The following is a 20113-nucleotide window of genomic DNA, read 5'->3' on the forward strand; positions in this document are numbered from 1 at the left end:
ATGGGAGAGTAAAGGCGAGGTTTGAGAGGTTGTGGAAGGAGGGGGGAGGGATGGCCGGGGTTCACATGGGGGTGTTGGGGTATAGATGCTCCCTTTGTGGGGGGGGGGGCATTGGTGTCTACTCACTCATGCTGCTCGGTGTAGATCTTTGACCTTCTTCCTGCACTGCTGGGCAGTCCTCTTGGCCATACTATTCAAACTTACGGTCGCTGCCACCTCATCCCAGGCAGCACTGGCTGCCAAGTGGCAGACTCTGTAGGACCCTCGGGGGAACAGGACATCCCTTCTGGTCTTCACCGTGTCCCGCTCGCTACCACAATTTGGCCCTCAATGTCTGGTCCAATACATGTAGAACCAGATACAAGTTCATCATCTGCACTTCTGAAAAAACACCCGAGCCTGCACATTACCTTCAGCAGAGATGGAAGATGAGTTTTCAAAAAGCTATTTGCTAAAATGCTGCAAAAATATTTCAGTCTGAAGTGAAAACTCCATTATCCCTCACTTCAATTTACTAGTCTTCTTCATTAACTGCTGGGTTGAAAGACTTGTGTAAATGTTTCACTTTTTGCCAAGACTATTGACATCTACCCCATTTTATCTGACATCAAGTAATACCAAAGCATGTTTTCCATATTTAGCGTACTGAGAATAAAATGTGTCCTAATATGGTTCACTACCAATTTCCATCCAATAAATGGATCCTCCTTTCTTAAGGCATTTGATGGAGGTTTCATTGTGCTTGCTTTGATTGAGTTCTCTGAGTGATCAAACTCGCAGTTAGGGTCGGTTCCACATATATACGTTTTCTTCATAACTCCAGTGTATTAAATTCTAACTGTAGTTTTATTTTTATTTTAGCACTCAGGTCAAAGTAGCTCTGCTCATAGTTGCCTTTGTTATCATGTTTCTGAGATTACTCTGCACCTCATTTTACTATCCAGTGTTATGTGTCAGGGTTTAGAGAACCCCAAAGTGTATCATGGAGTTCACCTGACCCACGACTTTTAATAGATTGTGGTATGGGGAGCACACGGCCCAGTCTACAGGTGTGGTACAGCAGAAAAGGACAAGTATTTAAAAAAAAAAAACAATGTTTATTCTATGAACGCAAGTTAACCTTTTTTAAAACAAACAGTGAACATCTAAGCAACCATTAATTCAAATACAACCCCAAAGACTACAACCCTAAGTAACCCTGTAAGCTGTCCTTTTAACATCCAAAAGACTTAACAAACCTACAAACAGGAGCACATTAGGTTTACATTCAATACTGAGACCTTTTACAATTCTGGGTTCACCAAATGATCCATAGATAGTCTTTGGATGGCAGAGATCAACAGTACAACCCTTTGTTTTAACTCCAGATGCAGCTCACTGAAAAGCACAGACACACCCAAGCTTTTCTCAAACTGAAACTAAAAAGCAGAAGTAGAGCTCAGCTCCACCCACACTCTGACATCACTCCAGTAACATGAGAAGCTCCATTTCTTAAACACCCATTTCTTAAAGGTACTCTCACATGACACCAGTCACAGCAGCCTTTGCCGACAGTAGTGACATTCCTGACCCCTTTATCTTTACAGATTTTAGATTATTGCCATAGAGGCACTACAGCACAAAAAGAGGCCATAACATCCAGCAAATGCTCTCTGTGAAGCAATAGAGGCAGTGCCATCCATCCGCTCCATCCTGGTAGCCCTGCAAATCTGATTCCCTCAAGTGTCATTCCAATTTCCTTTTGAAATCATTTACCATTTACGCTTCCACCATCCTCGTAGGCAGTGAGTTACAGGTCATTACCACTTACAAGCACACAAAGAAACAAACTAGGACCAGGCGCGGGCCATTCGGCCCTGTGGTAACTTGACCACACAAAGGTAGTTGCGAAAGTTCAATCTTCTTTACTTATGAAAGTATCGAAGTAACAGTCCCGCATGGATTGAGAAAGTAGCAGCAGCTATACACAAGTATACACAGGTCCGTTGTGGCAATAATAAAAAACCTGTGCAAGTCCATGCTACCAATGACATTACTCATGCATGCACACTTGCGAAAGACATCTGTATATATATTCAAATCGGAAGATGCTTCTATAACACTCTGTAGCATAATTTGCTATTTGATAAGATCATGGCTGACCTGGTTTTGGCCTCAATTCCACTTTCCACGCTACCCCTATGCTCTTTGACCACCTTGTCAATCAATAATCTACCTAACTGAGCCTTAAATATTGAATGACCCTGTCTCCATTGCTATCTGGGGAAGATAATTCCATCGACCAACAACCTTTTGAAAGAAAGCATTTCCTCTCATCTCCAGCTTAAATGCGAGACCCTTTGGGGGCGATTCTCCAATATGGAGCCCAAGTGCTCGCGCCGTCGTGAACGTTGTCGCGTTTCACGCCGGCTGGAACCGGGCCCGGGTATGACCGATTCTGGCCCCCACATGCGCGGGGGACTTCTTTAGCGCGCCGGCCCCGACTCAACATGGCATCGGTGATCAGGAGCCGGCCGCGCCAGGGCCAGACCCCATTGGAGCACCCCCCCCCACACCCCCCCCCGGTGAAGGCCCCCCCCCACAGGCCGCCTACCAACCATTCGCGCAGAGTTCCCGCCGGCAGCGACCAGGGGTGAACGGCGCCGGCGGGATTCTGTCGTATCGGCGCGGCAGCTCGGCCCATCCGGGCCGGCGAGTCGGCGGCTTCGCCGGTTCCAGCGGCCCACGGCCGGCGCCGCGCCAAACACGGCGGCGCAAATGGCGCCGATTCTACGCACCTCGGAGAATCGCGCGCCGCATCGGGGCGTCGTGGTGTTGTTGCGCCAATTCTCCGGCCCAGCGCGGGGCTCGGAGAATCGTCCCCTTGATTTTTAAACTGCGCCTCCTAGTTCTAGCCTCTCCCACAAGGGGAAACATCCTCTTTGTATCCACTCTTTCAATCCCCACAGGATCTTATATGTTTCAATAAGATCACCTTTCATCATTCTAAACTACAACGGGTACATGCCGAGCCTGTCCATCCTTTTCTCTGGCATTCAAAGCATTATCCTGCATCATTGGCTTTGTCTATATATGTGTTTGTCTAACCTACCTCTTCACTCACCTGGTAAAGGAGCGACACTCCGAAAGCTAGTGATTCCAAGTAAACCTATTGGACTTTAACCTGGTGTTGTAAGACTTCTTACTGCAACCTTTCCTCATAAGATAACCCCTTCATTCTCAGGAATTATTCGAGTGAACCTCCTCTGAGCTGCTCCAATGCTACTATATCTTTTCTCAAGCAAGGAGTACAAAACTCTACACAGTACCCCAGATATGGGGCGAAATTCTCCGTTATCGGCGCAAAGTCCGCCGATCGGCGCAGAAAACGGCGCAAATACGACCTGCGTCACGCCGCAAAAATCGTCGCGAAATCTCCGGCCCGAAATGGGCTAGCAGCGACGTGATGGGATCCGCGTTTGCTCACGAGGTTCACGCCGTGCAGCGTCATACACGCCGCACGGCGTGACGGCTCATAAGGACGCGCTGCTCCGCCCCACCCGACCGGAACACCTGACTGGAACACCCGACCGGATGGCCGGCCGCCGCTCAGCCCCGAGGTTTCAGTCACGGGATGTGGAGGCGCTCCTGGACGCAGTGGAGCAGAGGAGGGAGGCCCTGTATCCCGGGCACAGCCGCAGAGTTGCCCCACGTCACAGCCGGCGTCTGTGGAGGGAGGTGGCAGAGGCCGTCACCGCTGCGGCCCTGACACCACGGACAGGCACCCAGTGCCACAAGAAGGTGAACGACCTCGTCAGAGCAGGCAGGGTGAGCCTCCCCCTGCCCGATATCCATATCCCCCTCCCCCATATCCCCCCTCCCCCATATCCCCCCTCCCCCATATCCCCCATATCCCCCCTCCCCACATCCCCCTCCCCATATCCCTCCTCCCCCATATCCCCCATATCCCCCCTCCCCCATATCCCCCCTCCCCATATCCCCCTCCCCATATCCCCCTCCACCAAATCCCCCATAACCCCCTCCCCCATATCCCCCACCCCATATCCCCCCTCCCCCATATCCCCCATCCCCCATATCCCCCCTCCCCATATCCCCCATATCCCCCTCCCCATATCCCCCCTCCCCATATCCCCCCTACCCCATATCCCCATCCCCCATATCCCCCTCCCCATATCCCCCCTCCCCATATCCCCCCTCCCCCATATCCCCATCCCCATATCCCCCCTCCCCCATATCCCCCCTCCCCATATCCCCCCTCCCCCATACCCCCCTCCCCATATCCCCCTCCCCATAACCTCCTCCCCATATACCCCCTCCCCCATATCCCCCCTCCCCTATATCCCCCCTCCCCCATATCCCCCCTTCCCCATATCCCCCCTCCCCCATATCCCCCCTCCCCCATATCCCCATATCCCCCTCCCCCATATCCCCCCTCCCCATATCCCCCATATCCCCCTCCCCATATCCCCCCTCCCCCATATCCCCCTCTCCCATATCCCCAAATGAATCCAGCCCTAACCTTAACCTCTGCAATGCACGCGCAACCAATGGCGTGCATTCATATACCTGTCTAACACTGTTGCCTTTTACCCCTGCCACTCACCCCCGCCCGCAGCCACAGGAGAAACGCGCACACAACACCAGGGAGCATGTGAGGACTGGAGGAGGCCCCGCTGATGAGAGGCCACTGACCGAACACCAGGAAAGGGCCCTGGAACTGGCTGGCGGACCTGAGGACCGGGAGGTTGCTGATGCAGAGGTCGGGGGCGTACTAGCAAGTGAGCCACCGACAGCCCGTCCCCATACCCCCCCTCCCCGATATCCCCCTCCCCCATACCATCTGATCACTGCCTGCGTGTTTAACCATGCATGCTTCATTGTGTATCGCAGGAGCAAACGTCGAGGCACCCATCCCTGCAGATGCAGACCGCCCGCAGGATGCCCCTCGGAGGCCACGGGAGACGGAGAGACCCGGACCCTCCGGCATGCGACGCCCGCAGGATGCCCCTCACACACCACGGGAGACGGAGAGACCCGGACCCTCCGGCATGCGACGCCCGTAGGATGCCCCTCGCTCACCACGGGAGACGGAGAGACCCGGACCCTCCGGCATGCGACGCCCGCAGGATGCCCCTCGCACACCACGGGAGACGGAGAGACCCGGACACTCCGGCATGCGACGCCCGCAGGATGCCCCTCGCACACCGTGGGAGACGGAGAGACCCGGACCCTCCAGCATGCGACGCCTGCAGGATGTCCCTTGGAGACCACGGGAGACGGAGAGACCAGGAGCAACAGGGAGACGACGCCCCCGTCACGTGCGGGTGCGACGACGCAGGCGTGTGCCACCCAGCGACGAGAGGGGCAGCCACAGGCCCCCGTCACAGCCGAGCCAGGTCACCACTACCCAGGACACCCCTACCCAGGACACCCCTACCCGGGACACCCCTACCCGGGACAGCACTACCCAGGAAGACGAAATACCGGACAGTGACACAGAGTGGATGGGTGGGGACGAACCCCCACCCCAAAGTGCCATGGACTCAGAGTGGGACGAAGAGCACGACACAACGCCACTGCTGTCACCAACACCCTCCACCATCGCAGAAACACTCACCTCGGTTGGGCACTTTAGTGATGAGGCGTCTGGTACACTCACTGGTGCGCACAACACAGCCGTCCCGGTACAGCAGGTGGAGGTAGGAGCAGCAGAGGGACCGGTCGGTCGGAGGGCAGCCCAGCCCAAGCGAACATCTGCCGCCCAGATGGATCCCGGGTTCCTGGAGTTACCACACCCACCCACAGATCCGATGCAACCACCGACCCGGAGACGAGCGAAGAGGGTGACGGCCGGCTTGCGGCGGCTGCGGTCGCAGGTGGAGGAGTCCACCCGCGTCCAGGAGCTGGGAGTGGTGCCGGACATACGTGCCACCCAGGCCGACACCGCACGGGTGGCGTCCGCGGTGGAGGCAATGGGTGCGACGGTGTCAGACATGGGTAACGGTTTGCGAGGCCTGGGGCTTTCCGTGCAGGCGGCGTCTGTGGCCCAGGACATGGCTGCCCTCTCACAGGAGGCCATGAGCCAGTGCCAGCGCCAGATGGCAGAGGCGCTCAACGCCATGGCCCAGTCTCTGCAGGTCATGGCCCAGTCTCAGCAGGCCATGGTCCAGTTTCTGCAGGCCATGGCCCAGTCTCTGCAGGCCATCGCTGAGGGCATCGGCGCCATTGGCCATGTGCGAGCCGGCGCCGCACAGTCACAGACAGGGTTTGCCAATCCCCTGGGCTCCATGGCTGCAAACCTGCAGACCCTTGTCGATACCAGCACGGGCCTCGAGGACTGGCAGCGTCAGATGTCGGGGGGGCGTCGGATGGCCAGTCCGTTCGCATCCCCCACCCATGTAGAGGCCTGGGGGCCATCGGGCACCCCGAGGGAGGAGGAGGTGGTGTGGTCCGTCCCGGGTCCCCCTGTAGGGGAGGTCCCGGAACACCGCGACACCTCGGACTCCCCCCCTTCCGTCCCAGGTGCATCAGGTGGGCAACGGTCAGGACAGGCTGGCAGCTCACCATCCCAGTCGCCCGGGCCACAGCCTGGCCCATCTAGGCCAGGACACCCCAGGAAACGGCCGCCAAAGGGATCCCGTGTCAGAGGGCAGGAATCACAGGAGGCCACCTCCAGTTCTGCTGTACCGTCTGGGGAACCATGTAGACGTAGTCAAAGGGCCCGTAAGGCCAAACAATTAGACACTGAGTAAGTTGGCACGGGTGCAGGGCACAGATCAGTTTTAGGGGCTACGGCACGTGCATGAACTCCTTTGGTTATTAAAGTCAATGTTCCACCTACTGAACTACCTTTGTGCTCTGTCCAAAGCAGGCGGGGGTGTCATGTACGTTGAGCGCAAGTGTGTGTGTGTGAGGGGTGGTCTTACCTCAGCCCCAGGTGAGTCTGCCTCTTCCCCCTGGGCCGCCATCAACATCCCCCCGGGCAGAGGACGGGACCGTGCGCTGCAGTGTCACAGCCGCATGCAGGGATAGTCCGGGTGGATGGTGGTACTGTGGCCATGGGTCAGACATAGTCCAACGATGTGGAGCCAGGAGCTCATCGCAGGGCGGGTTGTCATCATCCTCCATGGCCTGCAATAGACACGCGTCCACCCGCAACTGTGTGAGCCCGGTCGTTGTGCCGCAGGTGGATCGGCAATGGGGGAGGTGGTGTGCATGCGGGTGGGGTGGGGGGGTTGGGGAGGGGGGTGAGGGTGCTGGGTGGGTGGATGGGTGGGGGGTGTGGGTGGTCAGCTGTTGCCATGGTGTGCGGTCTGTGGCCGTACTACCCGATTCCCACGCCCATCTAGTCAGTGAAGCGGGCGGCTATCAGCCTGTCCCGTGCCCGCTGGGCCAGCCGGTAACTGTGGACAGCCACCCGCCTGTGTCTAGCCCGTCTGCCCTGACCATTGCCCCCATCCCCCTCATCTGGGGAGGACTGCGCCTCTTCCTGTTGCTCCTCCACTCTGCCCTCCTCTGCCTGCGGCACATCGCCCCTCTGCTGGGCTATGTTGTGCAGGACGCAGCACACCACAATGATGTGGCCGACTCTATCTGACCAATACTGGAGGGCGCCCCCAGAGAGGTCCAAGCACCTGAAACGCATCTTCAGCACGCCAAAGCACCTCTCTATCACTCCCCTTGTCGCTACATGGGCATCATTGTAGCGGTTCTCCGCCTCATTGCGTGGCCTCCGTATAGGCGTCATCAGCCACGATCGCAATGGGTAGCCCCTGTTGCCCAGCAACCAACCCCTCAGCCGGGGATGGTGCCCCTCGTACATGCCGGTGATGGATGACCGCGACAACACGTATGAGTCGTGTACACTGCCCGGGTAACGGGCGCAGACGTGCAGGATCATCATGCGGTGGTCGCAGACCACCTGTATGTTCATCGAATAGGTCCCCTTCCTATTGGTGAACACGGCCCTGTTATCTGCAGGTGGCCGCACGGCGACGTGCATCCCATCAATCGCGCCCTGGACCATGGGGAACCCGGCCACGGCAGAGAAGCCCACGGCCCGGGCATCTTGGCTGGCCCGGTCCACGGGGAAGCGGACGTAGCGGTGCGCCATGGCATATAGGGCATCTGTCACTGCCCGGATGCACCGATGCACCGATGTCTGCGATTTGCCGGACAGGTCCCCACTCGGTGCCTGGAATGACCCCGTTGCATAAAAGTTCAGGGCCACCGTAACCTTGACGGACACGGGGAGAGGGTGTCCCCCACCAGTGCCACACGGTGACAGGTGTGCCAGCAGGTGGCAGATGTGTGCCACGGTTTCCCGCCTCATCCGGAGTCTCCTCCTGCATTCCTGGTCCGTGAGGTCCCGGAATGGACCGGCCGGGGCCGGTACACACTCGGGTGCCTCCGTTGCCGTGGGGCCGCGACGTCCTCCTCCCCCTCCTCATCCTGTCGGTCAGGTGTCCCTCCAGCCTGGGCGGCTGCCGCCTGCCCCTCTGCGGCAGCCTGCGCTGCCTCTCAGGCACGCTCCTCCTCCTCCTCATCCAGGGTAACATAAACATTAGCGGCTGCCGCCATGGCGGCCAACGTCGCTGGATGATCGGAAAACATGACGGCCTGGTGGGGGTGGGGAGGAACGACGACATGTCATCATTGCCCATATCCCCTCCTCCCCCCAGCCAGGTGGCATGGACCGCATGGGTCCAACTGTTGGAGGCTGGCACCTGGCCAGGTGGACCAACTCACTTGCCCTCGCACCCCCCCCTCCCCGGAACGGGCCCCCCATCCTCCTCCCCGGCACGGGCCTCCCATCTTCCTCCCCGGCACGGACCCCATCCTCCTCGCCGGCACGGGCCCCCCATCCTCCTCCCCGGCACGGGCCCCCCATCCTCCTCCCCGGCACGGGCCCCATCCTCCTCCCCGGCACGGGCCCCCCATCCTCCTCCCTGGCACGGGCCCCCCATCCCCCTCCCCGGCACGGACCCCATCCTCCTCCCCGGCACGGGCCCCCCATCCTCCTCCCCGGCACGGGCCCCCCATCCTCCTCCCCGGCACGGACCCCATCCTCCTCCCCGACACGGGCCCTCCATCCTCTTCCCCGGCACGGGCCCCCCATCTTCCTCCCCGGCACGGGCCCCCCATCCTCCTCCCCGGCACGGACCCCATCCTCCTCCCCGGCATGGGCCACCCATCCCCCTCCCCGACACGGGCCCCCCATCCTCCTCCCCGGCACGGGCCCCCCATCCACTTCCCCGGCACGGACCCCATCCTCCTCCCCGGCACGGGCCCCCCATCCTCCTCCCCGGCACGGGCCCCCCATCCTCCTCCCCGGCACGGGCCACCCCCCCCCCCATCCCCCTCCCCGGCACAGACCCCCCATCCTCCTCCCCGGCACGGACCCCCCCATCCTCCTCCCCGGCACGGACCCCCCAACCCCCTCCCCGGCACTGACCCCCCTCCCGGCACTCCCCCGGAGCCCAGCCCACTCTAACCACCCCCCCCGCCACACACACACACACACAACCCTAGACACACCTCTCCCCACACATTCAGACTGCGGCCACGCCATCGCCTGCCCAGCGGCCAACCCCCAGGCCGTCACTCACCTCCACGCTGGTCGGCGTGAACCTGGAGCACAGGTTGACGCCGATTAAAAGGAGGTTTAATTTACGTCGACGTGAACGGTCATCACGTCGACGGGAGTTCGGCCCATCCGGACGGGAGAATATCGGCAGGCCCAAAATCGGCTGCCTTGCGGCCACCCGTGCCATTCTCCGACGTCTGCGGCGCCATTAACGCCCCGCCGACTTTTCTCCCTTCGGAGACTTCGGCAACCGGCGGGGGCGGGATTCACGGCGGCCAACGGCCATTCTCCGACCCGCTGGGGGGTCGGAGAATGACACCCATGATCTTCCCCAAGCCCCATAAAATTGCAACAACACATTCGTACTTTTATATTCCATTCCCCTTGCAATAAACAGCAACATTCCATTTGCCATCCTAATCACTTGCTGTACCTGCATATTAAGGTTTTGTGATTCATATACCAGAATACCCAGATCTCTCTGTACTGCAGAGCTTTGCAATCTTTCTCCATTTAAATAATATACTGCTTTTCTATTTTCCGCAAATGTGGACGAGTTTGCATTTTCCCACATCATACTCAATCTGCAAATCTGTGCCAATTCACTTAACCTAGCTATATCCTACTGAAAATGAAAATGAGAATGAAATGAAAATGAAAATGAAAATCGCTTATTGTCACAAGTAGGCTTCAAATGAAGTTACTGTGAAATGCCCCTAGTCACCACATTCCGGCACCTGTTCGGGGAGGCTGGTACGGGAATTGAACCCGCGCTGCTGGCCTTGGTCTGCTTTACAAGCCAGCTATTTTGCCCACTGTGCTACACCAGCCCCTAAGGGGGTGTAGACCCCTCCTCACAATTGAGTTTCCTCCCTATCTTTAAGTCAGCAATGGCAACAAAGTGGTTAGCACCGTTGCGTCACAGCGATAGGGACCCGGGTTCGATTCCAAGTTTGGGTCACTGTCTGTGCGGAGTCTGAATGTTCTCCCTGTGTCTGTGTGGGTTTCCTCCGGGTGCTCCGGTTTGAATTATAGAATTTACAGTGCAGAAGGTGGCCATTCGGCCCATCAAGTCTGCACCGGCCCCTAGAAAGAGGACGCAACTTAAGCCCATGCCTCCACCCTATCCCAGTAACCCCACCTAACCTGTTGGACACTAAGGTGTAATTTAGCATGGCCAAATCCACCTAGCCCGCACACCTTTGGGCTATGGGAGGAAACCGGAGAACCCTACCTACATAGACACGGGGAGAAAGTGCAAACCCAGGATTGAACCCATGACCCTCGAGCTGTGAGGCAGCAGGTGTAAACATACTTTAACAATTATACGTCTCTTGTATCACTTTGCTTATCTTTCACAGAAGATTCTAGAGGTCTTGGAAAGAGAACAGCTTATTACCTCATCAAATTTAAACTTATTTTCATGTTAGAAACTCTTAACTCCATTAAGCTAATTCTGTGCAACACTTGCATACTGCTTCCTTGCCACAGAATTCTGCAAGGAAGCCTTTATCTTCTCAGCTTGTCTAGTCCTAACCTTTCTTGACTCTCTCATACTGTTTTGTCATTAATGCTTCCCTTGAAATGTATTTTGTCCTTTCTTACAAACTCACCATTCTACACAAACTTTCTTATTCCTCCATTATGTTGAATTCAGGGCTAAGTCTACCACACCTTTTCTGAACTCTTCTTTCCTATTTTTTGAACACATTTGAACTCATTTTCACCTCAATCTATCATTTCTCTTACAATCTATAAGATTTATTTAGTTTTCTTTCTTATTCTTGGTTCTGTGCATGACTATCAACATCCTGAGGGCTATCATTGACCAGAAACTGAACTGGATCAGCCATATAAATACAGTAACTACAAGAGTTGGCCAGAGGCTGGGAATTCTGCAGCGAGTAACTCACCTCCTGTCTTCCAAAGCCTGTCCACCATCTACAAGGTGCTAGTTTGCAGTTTGAATGAGAACTCTCCACTTGCCTGGATTAGTGCAGCTGCAGCAACACTCAAAAAGCTCAACACCATCCATGAGATAGACGTCCATTTGCTTGGCAGCCTATCAACCACCTTAAACACTCAGACCCTCCAACACTGATGCACTGTAGCAGCAGTGTGTACCAAATACACAATGCGTTGCAGCAACTCACCAAGACTCTTTTGAAGCACATTCCAAACCTGCGGCATCTACCACGCAGAAAAACACGGGCAGTCAGTACAAGGGTACACCACCACCTGCAATTTCCCTCAAGCCACACACCATCATGCCCTGCCATTCCTTCACTGACAGATGATCAAAATCCCGCAACTCCCTTACTAACAGCACTGTGGGAGTACTTACACCTGAAAAATTGCAGTAATCCAACTAGGCGGCTCACCATTTTAGGGATGAGTAACAAAAGCTAGCCTTGTCAGCAGAGCCAACATCCATGAAATAAATTTAAAAAAAAATATATAAGCTTTTATCTTAAATAGATTTTTCTGTAAAGTGTGATGTGTTTCCCTATATTACCACAGTGATAGCGTGGCAAAGGTTGACTGTATCATTGACTTTGAAGTACACTGGGACATTCTAAGGATATGTTATATAAATACAAGTCTTTCCTTTTTACTGGATTGTTTTGCTTTCTCTGTTTTAACATGTTCATATTTTATCTTTCTCTTTAAAGTGCAGGGATCAGCTGACCTAATTTTCCTAATTGATGGATCAGGACATTTGGGAAGTAATGAATTTCAGCTCATCCGTTCTTTCATCGTAAATTTCATTCAAGATCTCAATATTGGCCCTGATGCCATCCAAATTGGCTTGGTGCAATACAGTAACACCCCCAGTACGGAGTTCTATTTAAACACGTATCCCACAAAAAGAGGAGTCCTCAATGCCATGAAAAATCTTTGGCAGAAAATTGGAGACCAAGCCAACACTGGAAAGGCTCTTCAGTTTCTGATTGACAATCATTTCATTCCATCGGCTGGGAGCAGGGCAGAGGAGGGGGTTCCTCAGGTGATGGTCCTCATGACTTCACGACAGTCCACTGATGATGTCAAACGGGGAGTGTTCTCAATAAAAAAGCGTGGCACGTTTACATTTGTTGTTGGGGTGAAAGACGCAGATGCAGCCGAAGCCAAACTGATAGCTACCGATCCTTCATTTGTTATGCTCATTCCCGACTTCCAAGGCATGGCTACCACAAGACAAGGGTTGATGTCACTGTTTTCATTAGTGGCTACCAAACAATTGGTGATTGAGGTGGGAGAACCTAAGGCTGAAGGTGCGTAGCTTCCAACTTTTGTAAACACTTGTTTTATTGCATCTCTAATTATATAAATGACATTCAACAAAATTGATGACATTTTCCCTGGTCAACCAGCTTTCCTTTAACACAGTATTTCGCTTTGGAAAGACTTTGGCCTTTTCAAAGATACATTGATAAGGTTAGCACTGTTGCCTTATAGCGCCAGGGACCTGGGTTTGATTCCGACCTTGGGTGACTGTCTGTAGGACTTTGCATATTCTCCCTTTGTCTGCATGGGATTCTCTAGGTGCTCCAATTTCCTCCCACAGTCCAAAGATGTGCAGGTTCGTTGGACTGGCCATGCTAAATTGCCACTTTGTGGCAAAACGATGAGGTGTGGTTACGGGGTAAGGTGGGGACATGGACCTAGGTAGGGTGCTCTTCCAAAGGGTTGCCATAGACTCGATGGGCTGAACGGCCTCGTTCTGCACTGTAGGGATTCTATGATATCTCTAGCCATTAGGTTGTTTGGGCTTAGGCTACCCAGAACTAGACTTGCCACTCTACAAAATTTGGACAAATTGTCGTGAAATTAAAACAAAATGCTCCACCGGCCAGGCAGCATGTATGTGACAGACAGTTTATATTTCAGGCAGGTGACCTCTGGTTGGAACTGTTTCTTTCTCCACATGGGCTGATATATCTGACCTGCTGAGTATTTCCAACATTTTCTGTTTATATTTCAGATTTGTAGATCTGTAGTATTTTTCCTTAATATTAATGCTTCCCACTATTCTGCACACTGCATGCCAAAGAAAAAATGTATTTATTCCCATTTAGAGATAATTCAATAGCAGACCTCATTTCTATCTGCTATGTAGTGATGGACGTAAACATTGCTACTGCTTTATATATAATCTACAATTAGGAGTTGACCCTTTTATTGTTCTTTGTTGGACTTGTTTATTTTCCGTGCTGAAGAGTTATCTAATTTTGTGTTTTATGTATGTTTATTTATTAAATAAGTAACAATTTATGTAAGCACTTAATATAAATTGTGAAAAACGAATTTTCAAATGCTTTGGTATTTATCATTGTGAGAATTAATTTTAAATTTCATACCCCTGTGTGTTAGACCCGACTCATTTACAGCTATTATTTGGAAAATCACATTGGGCATATGCTTAAATGCCACTTCTTTTCTCTCAGAATGGGTAGCTATGTGCTGGAGTTATACGTTTTGCAGATGACACAAAAATTGGTGGGAAGGCAAGTGGTGAGGATAACACAGAGAGTCTACAGAGGGATAGAGATGGTGAAGTGAGTGGGAAAAAAGCTTTGCGGGTGGAATATAATGTAGGAAACATGAAGTTATGCACTTTGGTAGGAAGAATAAAGGAGTTAAATATTATTTAAATGTAGAAAGCTGGAGCACAGAGTGATTCGGGGATCTTTGTGCATAAATCACAAAGTGCTAGCATGCAAGTTCATTAAATATCTGCACAATCTGTACAGTTCTCTGCTGTGAGTCATGATTTGCCATGGTTCAATCAGTTCAATATTGTTCGAGCCCTTTGCATAAAAAGAATCTTCACTTTATGCTGCTAAGTACAAATAAAAATGTATTATTTTGAACGATGCAATGACTTCAAACAAACCTTTCAACTAACCTATGGTTATTTTGCAGTTCAAATCAGCAAGAGGGACATCGTATTCCTGATCGACGGCAGTTCCAGTGTGGGAAGAGCTAACTTTTTGCAAATTTGCAAACTTATCATGAGTATAACTGACAAATTTGTAATTGGACCAGACTCTGTTCAGGTTGCTGTGGTACAGTACAGTGATGTTCCAAGAACTGAATTTTACTTAAATACCCACACAACACAATCTGCTTTACAAACTGCTCTGAAAAACTTGAGTTTGAGAGGTGGTTGGACACTTAACACTGGTGCAGCTCTGGACTACACCTCTAAAAACCACTTCACCAGAGCTGCCGGAAGTAGGAAGGAGGACAGTGTTCCCCAGTTTTTGGTGCTGATCACTGGTGGAAGGTCTAAGGATGAGGTCAAGCACCCTGCAGACACCCTGAAGCGAGCGGCTGTAATGATCTTTGCCGTTGGAGCCGGGGATGTAGATCCAGCACAGTTACACGAGGTTGCGATTGACCCCAGTTTAGAGTTCCGTGTTGATGATTTCCATTCTCTACAAGAATTACAAGAACGATTGATGGCACCCCTGTCCACATTGGCTGGTGTAACCATAGTTTATGAGAAACCAAATGTTCCAGTTAAAAAAGGTAACAGAACATTTTAGCAACTACTCTGGGTTTGGGTGTTTTAAATAACTTATTGAACACAGTGTTGAGAAACGTAATTCTTGTGCAAAAACTTATTCTATGTTAAAGTATTCAGATTTGCTCGAATAAAACAGCACTGGGGGAAAATGCATTCCATATAAAGTGGTTACTAATTTTTGCTCTCAATTGCCATCATGCGTTTAAGCTACTTTTGATAAGCGATGATCAATGGTAGGTTTCCTTGAGTAAGGTTCCCCTGGAGAAAGATATTTCATTCACATCAATCACGCAATATGGCGCATTTAAAAGACAATAAATTGCTGTGTGACAATTGTTGCCAATCAATGTGTATATTCAACATAAGGCAGCACGGTGGCACAGTGGTTAGCACTGCTGCCTCACAGTGCCAGGGACCCGGATTCAATTCCAGCCTTGGGAGACTGGCTGTATGGAATTTGCACATTCTTCCCGTGTCTGCCTGGGTTACCTCCAGGTGCTCTGGTTTCCTCCCACAGTCCAAAGATGTGCAGGTTAGGCAGAGTGACAATGCTAAATTGCACTTTAGTGTTCAAAGATGTGCAGGTTAGGTGGATTGGCCAAGATCAATGTGCGGGGTGTTACGTGGTTAGGATGGAAGTGTGGGCCTAGGCAGAGTACTCTTTCGGAGGATGCAGACTCGATGGACTGAATGGCCTCCTTCTGCATTGCAGGCATTCTATTCACCAATTTGACATCAGTTGGGCTTTGGTCTGATTCAAGAAATATCTTTAAGTGAATCAGCATTTCAATTTTATGTTGTGAAAGCCTTTTTAACAAGAATAGGAATTTCTTGTTTATTCATTTACTGGTTGAGCTGTATCAAGTAGCTGAAAGTAGGCCAGTTTATATGAAAAATGTGTCCTTCCAACTCTCCTACAATGTTGCCTGTTCCATCTCCACAGGCACCTCACTGAATGAAGAATCATTAATAGTCACCTCAGATAAGTTCCTAGAGGGAGTAGAGAGAGGGCAGTGGGAAAGGGGCTTTGGGAAAGGGCTTGATTGCAATCAGCAGCGACCGCCAGGCCTTTTACTAACCGTAACATCTGTTATCTGCCTGTCTCTCCCTGTTTTATAACAGTTGTGTTTCTCCAAACAAATGCATTAAACTGTGATATACGAAAACCTTGGCCATCATCATTATGTGGGCTCTGCCCAAAGACAACTCCTTGGCTCATAGCGGTAAAAGCTTAAATTATTCTCACAATAGAATAGGAACATTCAGAAAAATGAAAATAGCAGAAAGTTACATTTCTGAAAGATATCTTACCGAAATAGAAGAAAAAAAATAACAGCCGAGAGAAAGACTTCATGGTTCTTTCTGACCCATGAGGCTCAATTTTAACCCAGAGTGGGAATGGGGCAGGCGGGGGTGAGGTGAGAGGCAACTGACCTCAGCAGTGAGAAGCCCAGGTGATTTGAACTTCTGGATTTCATGTGTCTGCCCGAAAAGGTTTTAAACAACTCATGATCTGTGGGCAGTTATGCAGTTTGCATGGGAGTTGGTGCTTGGCTGAACTGAAAGGGCAGCACAGTAGCACAAGTGATTAGCACTGTGGCTTTATTGCGCGCCGGGGTCCCAGGTTCGATTCCCTGCTGGATCACTGTCTGTGCGGAGTCTGCACGTTCTCCCCGTGTGTGCGTGGGTTTCCTTCGGGTGCTCCGGTTTCCTCCCACAGTCCAAAGATGTGCAGGTTAGGTGGATTGGCCATGATAAATTGCCCTTAGTGACCAAAAAAGGTTAGGAGGGGTTATTGCGTTACGGGGATAGGGTGAAAGTGAGGGCTTAAGTGGGTCGGTGCAGACACGATGGGCCGAATGGCCTCCTTCTGCACTGTATGTTCTATGTTCTATGTATGTAAGGACAGCTGCTAGCAGTCCATAAAATCAGAAGACATAGGAGCAGGAGTAAGCTGCACAGCCCATCGAGTTTGCTTCACCGTTCAATTAGATCATGACTGATCCTCAATTCCACCATCCCACCTTATCCAGAACCGCAGTCTGAGGATGCAAGGTAGACCATTTAGGACTGAGATGAGGGGAAATGTTTTCACCCAGAGAGTGGTCGGCCTGTGGAGTTTGCCACCACAGAAAGCTGTTGAGGCCAAAACACTGTATATTTTTAAGAAGCAGTTAGATTTAGCTCTTGGTGCGAAGGGGAAGGTTATCAGGGTAAGGCAGGATTAGGCTACATGAATTGGATGATCAGCCATGATCATAACAAATGGTGGGGCAGGTTTGAAGGGCCGAATGGCCTACTCCTGCTCCTGTTTTCTATGTTTCTATGTAACCCTTGATTCCCTTACTGATTAAAAATCTGTCTATCTTAACCTTGAACATACTTAATGACCAAGCCTCTGTAGCCCTCTGCAATTTCTCCTCATCTCTGTCTTATATGAGTAACCCCTTACTCTGGGATTATCCCCTGTGGCCTTAGATTCTCCCACAGGAGGAAACAAACTGTCAGCAACTACCCTGTCAAGCCCCCTGTGTATCTTGTATGTCTTAATAAAGTTGCTTCTCATTCTTCTAAACTCCAATCAGCACAGGCCCAACCTCCTCAGTCTCCCCTCAAAGAAACATCCCTGTATACCCAGGATCAACCTTGTGAACCTTCTCAGGACTGCCTCCAATGCTAATTCATCTTTCCTTAGATAAGGGGACCAAAACTGTTCATAGTTTTCCAGATGCGGTCTAACTAGTGCCTTGTATAGTTTTATCAAGACTTCCCTTATCTGCTGAACTTGCATGCTAGCTTTTTGTGATTTATGCACAAGGATCGCCAAATCCCTCTATGCTGCAGCTTTCTGCAATCTTTCTCCATTTAAATAATATTCAGCACCTTTATTCTTCCACCAAAATGCATAAATTCACAATTTATTTCATTATATTTCATCTGTCAAGTTTTTTTCCACTAACTTAACCTGGCTATACCCATCTGTAGACTCTTTGTGTCATCCTCATCACTTGTCTCCCCACCTATTTTTGTGTCTTCCGCAAACTTGGCAATAATATATTCTTCTCGCATCGAAGTCATTCATTTATATATTGTAAATAATTGTGGCCCCAACATCGATCCCTGTGACATTCCACTAGGCACAGGTTGCGATCTGGAAGATGCCCCTCTTATCTTAACTGTCTGTCTTCTATTCATTAGCCAATTCTCTATCCATGCTGATATACTACCCTCAACACCATAAGTTCTTGTTTTATTCAGCAGCCTTTTGTGTGGTACTTTATTCAACATGTTTTGGAAATACAAGTATATTACATCTATTGATTTCCCTTTATCTATCCTGCTTGTTATTACCTCAAAGAAGTCTAATAAGATTGTCAGGTATGATTTCCTCTTCATAAAGCTATGTTGAATCTGCTTGATTGTATTGGCCCATAACCTCCTCGAGTCGAAATCTCTGGCAGATTGCCACTCTTGACGGACTTACCAACGTTAATATTCCAAAACACCTGACCTGCCCAACCTTCCTCACTCAGGCTGGGTGAGATAGGAGCAGTGAAGTGTGCCCTTGGCTGCAAGGGCGTGGAGTAACTGGGGCACAGAGAGGAAAAAAACACCGGCCGGGATTCTCCCCTACCCAGCGGGGCGGGGGGTCCCGAAGGGATGGAGTGGCGGGAACCACTCCAGCGTTGGGCCGCCCCAAAGATGGCTACCTGTCAATTTGATTTTCCCAATCCACTTGAAGACGAAAGTCATCCATGATTAATGTACTTGCCTTTTTTACAATTCCTCATTATTTCCTGATTGATTCTCTGTCCTACAGAAGAGCTACTGTTTGGGAGCTTATAGATTACTTCCACCAGTGTCTTCTTCCCCTTGTTATTGTTTCTTACCTCCACCCATATGGAGTCTACATCCTCTAATTCAAGATAATTTCTTGCAATCGTACTTATTTAATCTTGAACAAAGCTACCCCACCACCTTTCCTTCCTACCTGTCCTTATGAAAAGTCACATACCTTTGAATATTTAGTTCCCAGCTTTGATCTCCTTGTAATCACGGCTCTGTGATTGGATCCACAATTGGCTGAGTAGCAGGAAGCAGAGGTTGATGGTCAAGAGATGTTTTTCTGACTGGAAGCCTGTGTCCAGTGGAGTCCTGCAGGGATTGCTGATGTGGCCCTAGCTGTTTGTGGTTTATGTAAATTATTTAGACTTGAATGTACGAGAGTTTGCGGATTATACAAAAATTGATGGGGAGGCAAATAACGAGGAGGATAGCCTTCGATTACAGGAGGATATAGACGAGCTGGTCAGATGGGTTGATTAGCGGCTGTTGGATTCAATAATTATAGATGGGGGTCCTTTAAAATATTAGCTAAAATGATTCTTGAAAATTACTGCATTTGCAGAAATATGATCATTTGAATACTTTTCATCACTGTCTCAAATGTTACGAATAATGTACTACTTGTCCGATACGATATATGATATGAAAAGTACATTCGACAAGCTTGTAACAATATTGTAACTGAGACCAGACGTGACATAGGGAGTTTGAACGTGGGACAAAACTCATGGGACAGTTAATTAATTTAGAGTGTCTAATGTCTAATTAATGTCTAATTAACCAATTGCCTGTTAAGTGACTGACATTTTTCTGAATGAATCAAGCGAGTTTTACTTAGAACCAATGAAACTAAGTAAGGGGCTAAACCCAGATAAGGGGCGGGATTCTCCGACCCCCTGTCGGGCCGGAGAATCGCTGGGGGGGCGGCATGAATCCCGCCCCGCCGCCGGCTGCCAAATTCTCCGGCGTCGGTTTTCGGACGGGGGCAGGGACTGCGGCGTGCTGATCGGGGGCAGTTGGCAGCGGCCCACCCGGCAATTCTCCGGGCCCCGATTGGTCGAGCTGCCACCCATTTACGGCCAGTCCCGCCGGCGTGAAATGGACATGAACCATCCCGGCAGGACCTGGCTTGTCGGCCATCTAGCGGG

The 20113-nt window shown here is 51.1% G+C and overlaps 1 protein-coding gene across 3 annotated transcripts in view; it reads left to right on the plus strand.

The window, feature by feature from the left end:
- Window positions 1–20113, plus strand: part of LOC140393896 (collagen alpha-3(VI) chain-like) — a 132613-nt gene that overhangs the window by 79428 nt on the left and 33072 nt on the right. For 2 of the 3 annotated variants that reach the window (XM_072480498.1, XM_072480506.1), the window contains exons 3-4: window positions 12259–12861; window positions 14513–15121. In XM_072480498.1, coding sequence (XP_072336599.1) covers window positions 12259–12861; window positions 14513–15121 — 1212 coding nt within the window. The remainder of the gene's footprint in view (window positions 1–12258; window positions 12862–14512; window positions 15122–20113) is intronic. The other variant, XM_072480515.1, reaches the window with a different exon arrangement.

This window comes from Scyliorhinus torazame, chromosome 2, assembly GCF_047496885.1.
Source record: "Scyliorhinus torazame isolate Kashiwa2021f chromosome 2, sScyTor2.1, whole genome shotgun sequence".
Taxonomy (NCBI): Eukaryota; Metazoa; Chordata; class Chondrichthyes; order Carcharhiniformes; family Scyliorhinidae; genus Scyliorhinus; species Scyliorhinus torazame.